This window comes from Camellia sinensis, chromosome 1, assembly GCF_055761805.1.
Source record: "Camellia sinensis isolate YWXY chromosome 1, ASM5576180v1, whole genome shotgun sequence".
In the NCBI taxonomy this organism is placed as follows: domain Eukaryota; kingdom Viridiplantae; phylum Streptophyta; class Magnoliopsida; order Ericales; family Theaceae; genus Camellia; species Camellia sinensis.
The window spans coordinates 7,956,501-7,962,415 of record NC_138961.1 but is presented as its reverse complement, the minus strand read 5'-3'; the positions used below and the strand labels follow the sequence as shown (position 1 = coordinate 7,962,415).

General features: G+C 31.9%; 1 protein-coding gene across 1 annotated transcript; it reads left to right on the top strand.

Annotated features, from left to right (window-relative positions):
- The first annotated feature begins 1,543 nt into the window (after positions 1 to 1,543).
- On the top strand, positions 1,544 to 2,963 carry LOC114260968 (uncharacterized). Its single transcript, XM_028201174.2, has 2 exons — positions 1,544 to 2,006; positions 2,180 to 2,963. The coding sequence occupies exons 1-2, from the start codon at positions 1,857 to 1,859 to the stop codon at positions 2,456 to 2,458; spliced, it is 429 nt and encodes a 142-aa protein (XP_028056975.2). The 5' UTR covers positions 1,544 to 1,856; the 3' UTR covers positions 2,459 to 2,963.
- The last annotated feature ends 2,952 nt before the right edge of the window (positions 2,964 to 5,915 follow it).

Here is a 5,915-nt window from a genome sequence, read left to right as displayed (position 1 = left end):
CTATTTTTATGCTTATAAAAAATCAATAAAATAAAACATGCTTTTTTAATATATAAATAGTGAACTTGCAACATCATTAAAAGCTACCTTTTATATTATACTTATTAAATAATTATTTTGCATCAATAAATTCATCTGTGACTAAACAAAAATAATTATTAGGGTAAAAGGTGTAATTTACCAAAATTTAAATCAAGAAAAAAGAAAGAAATTAATAAAAAATCAACACTCATAAACCTATAGGGTGTGTTTGTTTCGACGGATTGGATAAGGGGGATTGTAATATATCGGACTGTTAGTCCCGTGATACATTGTCCTCGAACTATTTAGTATTTGGTTGGATTGGATTTGTATCATATATTTGTTTAGTCATAAGATTAGATGTCTGGATTGGACTATTTTTAGTAAATCCAATGTTTGGTTAGACAGACTGGATAATGATAAATGTTCAAAAGACTATTTTACCCTTATAATTTATAATTTTTATTTAATATATAATTTTAAATTTGTAATCTATAATTTACAATTTAACAACACTAAAAAAATTTAATTTATAAGGCCATAATTTTTAGTTTATTATTTTCAATTAAATTAAATTCATAATTTACAATTCATATTTTTTATTAATATATAATTTTAAATTAACAACAATAAAAAATAATTTTATTTAATATATAAATTAAATTTTCAACAGCACTAAAAAAATTTAATTTATAAAGCCATAATTTATAATTTATTATTTTTGAATAAATTTAATTTATAATTTATATTTTTTATTTAATATATAATTTTAAATTAACTACACTAAAAAAATAATTTTATTTAATATGTAAATTTAATTTTTTAACAACACTAAAAAAATTTAATTTATAAGGCCATAATTTTTAATTTATTATTTTTAATTAAATTTAATTTGTAATTTATAATTTAAATTTTTTATTTAATATATATTTTAAATTAACAACACTAAAAAAATAATTTATAAATGTTCAAAAGACTATTTTATTCTTTTCTAATTGTTTGCTAAATAATAGCATGGGAGTAAAATGGACATTTCATAATCCCATGGGATACCAATCCCATGAAAATAATCCCCCCCATGGGATAGGATAGTCCCACAAATATAAGACTAATAGTTCGGGGGGACTATTAGTCCGGAGCAAAAAAATTAAAATAAACAATGGACTATTAGTCCGGTGGGATTAATAGTCCAATCCCAGACCCTAATACTTCAAAACAAACACACCCATAAAAGATTAATTACATTTTTAGTCTCCAAAATATAAATCTCATGTCATTTTAATCTCTAATATTTAAATTGTGAATTTAATCACTAATATATAAAAAAGAAAAATCTAACTCTATTAACACAATTTAAACATTCGTGGTTAAAATAACAGAAGATTCATACCTTAGAAACTAAAAATGCAATTAAACTAAAACACAAATACAAAGCAAAAGAAGAACCAGCGTCTTTGAAATTGCGTTATCTTTAGTGCCAAGAAAGTGTATAAACTCCAATGGATACATTTGTGTTGGATTTGGTTGGAGAATTTGGAAAGGGATTTAGAAAGGAAAAGAAAAAAAAGATAGATGAAATGTAAATAAAATTATATTTCACCTAATTTTACATATCTTTTTCCTTTCCAAATCTACTCTCAAATCTCCCAATTAAATATAGCCTTATTGAATTTTCCCTTTCTTTTCTGTGAAATTGCATGAACTCAACCACACACGCCTGATTTCATATAGTCTCCATTTTTTTTGTAATTCATAATATAAATAACTGCATATTGAGCCCTCCCCTCCCCTCCCCTCCCCTCCCGGAGCACTACCTCCCTCTTCCACACCATCAAATGGATATGGCTCAGACATTGATGTCCGAGGCCGCCATAAACGACAACAGCACTGATTTTAAAGAAACCCCTGCGATCGAGGATGGTCATATCGCCGTGTATCACGATCACCGTGAAAATCGACCTGTTCCTGCTGACAGTGAAATCGAGGTGAGCCCTCACTGTCTCTCTTTGCACAAGTTCACATTCAAAGAAAGGAGCACCGAAATTCTCAGATTATCGAGATGTCATATCGATAATATTCCGTGATAAGAGAATTTCGGTGGTGTTGTTAGTACTGCCTGCTAGTAACAAACTGCAAATTAATTCGTTTGATATTTCAGTTCTTTAGTAACCTGATTCCAGGAGACAATACTACTGCAAATGGATCTCTGCTCCCGGTCGACGCTAGGAATAACGAGAGGGATTACACAGCCTTAGATCTGCCTAAAGAAAATGAATCTGAATCAGAATCAGAAGTTCCAAAAAACATAAACAAGTGCTTCTCAAATTTCTATTCGTTGCTGACAGGCTCGGTTCTAATTGGCGGCTCCACATATACCAGTGTTTTCAATTTAAACCACTCTTACTCTAAAATGAATCTTTCAGTGTCCGAGACATAACATTGTGTCCTGATCGAGTCCCTGTGGCTTTCTACTCCGCCATGTTTATGACAGTCGCATTCACAGCGAGTATGGTTGGGCTACTATTTCCATTATGGTCGATGATTAAGAAATGGTCGTTTTGTTCTCGGGCACTTCCTTTGCTTGGCCTGGCCGCTTTCTTTGCCAGTTATGCTTTTACTATGAAGGCGAATGTGCCAAAGTTCTGCGTCACCATTAAATTATTCAAGATTTCAAGCTTCTGGTTGGTGTGGCTGTGTGGTCTTTCTTTAGTCCTTCCCCTAATTATAATATTCTTTGTGGTCAAGATTGTTCTTTTTCAATCTTTCACAAATTAAACCAAACCAGTCTCAAGGCAAATAAATGAAAATTTGTGAGTGTACATATTTTAATTATAGAATCAGGCACAACCATCTCATGCTCTCTGTCTCATCCTTTTTGAGATCTTGCTATATCACATGGGGGAAGGAGAAGGGGAAGGAATAAAAGAGTATGTTATGTTGAATGTGTCGTTGTTTTAAGATATGTGTATTCTTGAAAAAGTATACTTTTTTTTTTTTAAATTTAATGATTTGACAGTGTATTATAATATTTAAGTCAAATCTTTTTATCATGTTTTCTAATCATCCATCAATTATTTCCTGTACATATCATTGGTCTAAAAAATGAGTTTTCAAAATAGACTTGTATATCATTTTCCTACTTCCATTAGGATACTCTTATTTGTAATAATCATTATCCACGTGTACTACATTGTTAATCTAAAATGTTTTGAGGGAAATTACCATACGAATAATTCTACACATTAATAATCTTACTAAAATTTTTATTAAAAATACAAGATGTCAAAGGTGATTGTTTTCAAAAAAAAAAAAAAAAAACAATGACATTTAAACATCTAATGATATTTGGACATGTATATTTTTAATATGATTGTTAGTAAGATTTTAAATAGATATAGCATTACTCATTACTGCCGCTGGGGGTTGGATTCAATGGATAGGGACGAAACAAAAAACCTGTTTTACCTGGATTCAACCATTGTCCCTCAGCATGACATCCTTAAATTTTGCCTCAAACGATTTCTTAGCTCGGGATTGGGGTCTGGTTAAACCTGAGCCACTCATTTTTTCTTTCCTTTTTTTTTTTTTTTGTAACCACAAAAAAAAAAAGAAAAGAAAAGAAAAGAAAGTATTTCTCATTACCACACAGTGGTAGTTTTACAAAATTATTAAAAACTCATAAAAATTTAAAATTTTAATGATTAATATTTATATACTGTTTCATTAATTTGTAATTAAGTTTCCAAATGCCCACTAAGATGTTATTTTTCCAAATGTTTTTAGAGTGCTTATATATAAGGAGTATTTGGGATGAGAGGAAAAGACCTCTCTCTCCTAAGTTTACTATGTCGTGTTTAGTGCGGCTTATTGGAAATTAAAATCTGGTAATCAGAGAGTAGAAATTAAAAGCACATTTTCCTAAATTTTAAATAATCAATTTTTTTAACTTATTTAAATTATTTCTACCTAATAAACTATTTACATCAAATAATCTAATATAAATTCTCAACTTAAAATAAACTATAATTATCTCTTTTAAATTGTTATGATGTTCTCTCTCCTATTAATTGTTTGTTGTGATTGTACATGGTTGTGATTTGAAATTTGGCATTCATTGAATGAGGGTGTTTGGTAGAGCTTATAAGTTACTTATTTAAGCTTTTACTTAATTTAAACTAAAAACTTGTATTTGGTTCAGCTTAACTTGACTAACTTATAGCTTAAATAAAACTAAATTTAAGTTCTTTTAAAAAGTTGGTTAGGGGGTGCTTAAATATTTCAGCTTAAGCGGGCAGTTGGTGTTGGGGGGTGAAATGACTTAAATGTCCCTCCCAAACTTCATTATTACGAAAATGCCACTATATATACCGTTTGATGATCTCTCTTGCCCTAGCTCTTGCCTCTCACACTCTTCTCTCCAATTCTCTTTTCCTCTGCCGACCGAGAAGAAGCTCTACCAAACACCCATGAAAACAGTCGTCGACTAGAACAACAATCCAAGCCCGAACTAGAACAAGCAGAAAACGAAGAACCTGAAGAAGAAGAAAAAGAAGAAGAAGGTGATGATGATGATCAGCGCAAGAGGAATAAAGGCGGTGCCAAAGAGTACGATGACGATGGCGATCTCATTATTTGTAGGGTTAGTTAGCTCAAAAACCCTTATTTTTTTTCTTGGGTTTTAATTAAGTACTTGTTTGTTTTGCTGTGAGAGAGAATTTGATGTGGTTTGAACCGAAAGTAAACCCTAATCCACAAGTGACAAGGGTAGGCCCACAAAGGCTATAGCCTACTAGGAACAACCCAAGCCTACCATTTAGGGCCCAATACATAATTCAATTAATGAAGCTCAGTACTGCTGAAGCCCCACACAGCAATAAGAACTAATGTCATCAAAACACATGGCAAGAGAAGGGCAAGGCACATTAGCAGACAAAGATCTGCAAAGTTATGCCACGGCACATCGCCATTAATGAGGCCCCTTACAACATTTACTGTGATAACCCCTCTCTGTTGAGACGACACACCTCCTCAGCCTGAACAAGGTAAGGTACAGCATAGACTTCCGGTCAAGGTGACAGGTCGGAAGGGACAACGAAATGATTACCAGAGGATATAACCAGACGTCAAAGACAGGAAGAAGGTTAAGCTTTTCTATCTCTACTCCATCTCTACACTCGACTTCTCTCTAACTTGTTCGTCGGAGGGTTCGTTGGGGGACTCCCTATTCCCCGTTGAACTCTTGTGCAGGTCTTCAGGTGGGCTTGGTCGTTCGGACATAGGCTTGAGGAGCGTGGATCAGTCCGACCCGTTCTTCATCATTCTTGTATCATCAACAAGTATTGCATATAAATCTAAATGTGTGTGTATGTATATATGTGTAATTATTTATTTTATCAATGATCCTGACAATGTCTTTGATTTGTTTGAGTAAAAATATCATTTTTGATATAGAGTACTCCAATAGCACACTCAAATTTCACAATTGTACAACTCATTTTGGTATGACTTTGAGTAAAGGAGTGGAGAGAGAATTGAGCATTTTTTACTCAAATTTAAATTTGATATATGGGTAAAGAGTAAGGATTAGAGATGCCCTTAAGTTGTGTGGATCCTTTTCTTTTTTTTTTTTTTTTGGAGAATTGATCAATTGGGTTGTAGGAGTTTTAATTTGTTTTCTTTTCTTGGGCTTTCTCTTTCTATGCTTACCAAATTGTGTGTAAGTGTTTCTTTTCATTTTGTTTTGTCTTATTTTTATGTTTCAAGATGGGAGAGAGATTGTGGCTTTCAATTGATTTACTAGTTTTGATATTTATTTGTTTTTTTGTTGCTATCTGAGAAGAGAAGGGTGAATATATTAGGATTTTTGCTTTAATTGGATTGGCAAGCTGCTGGGA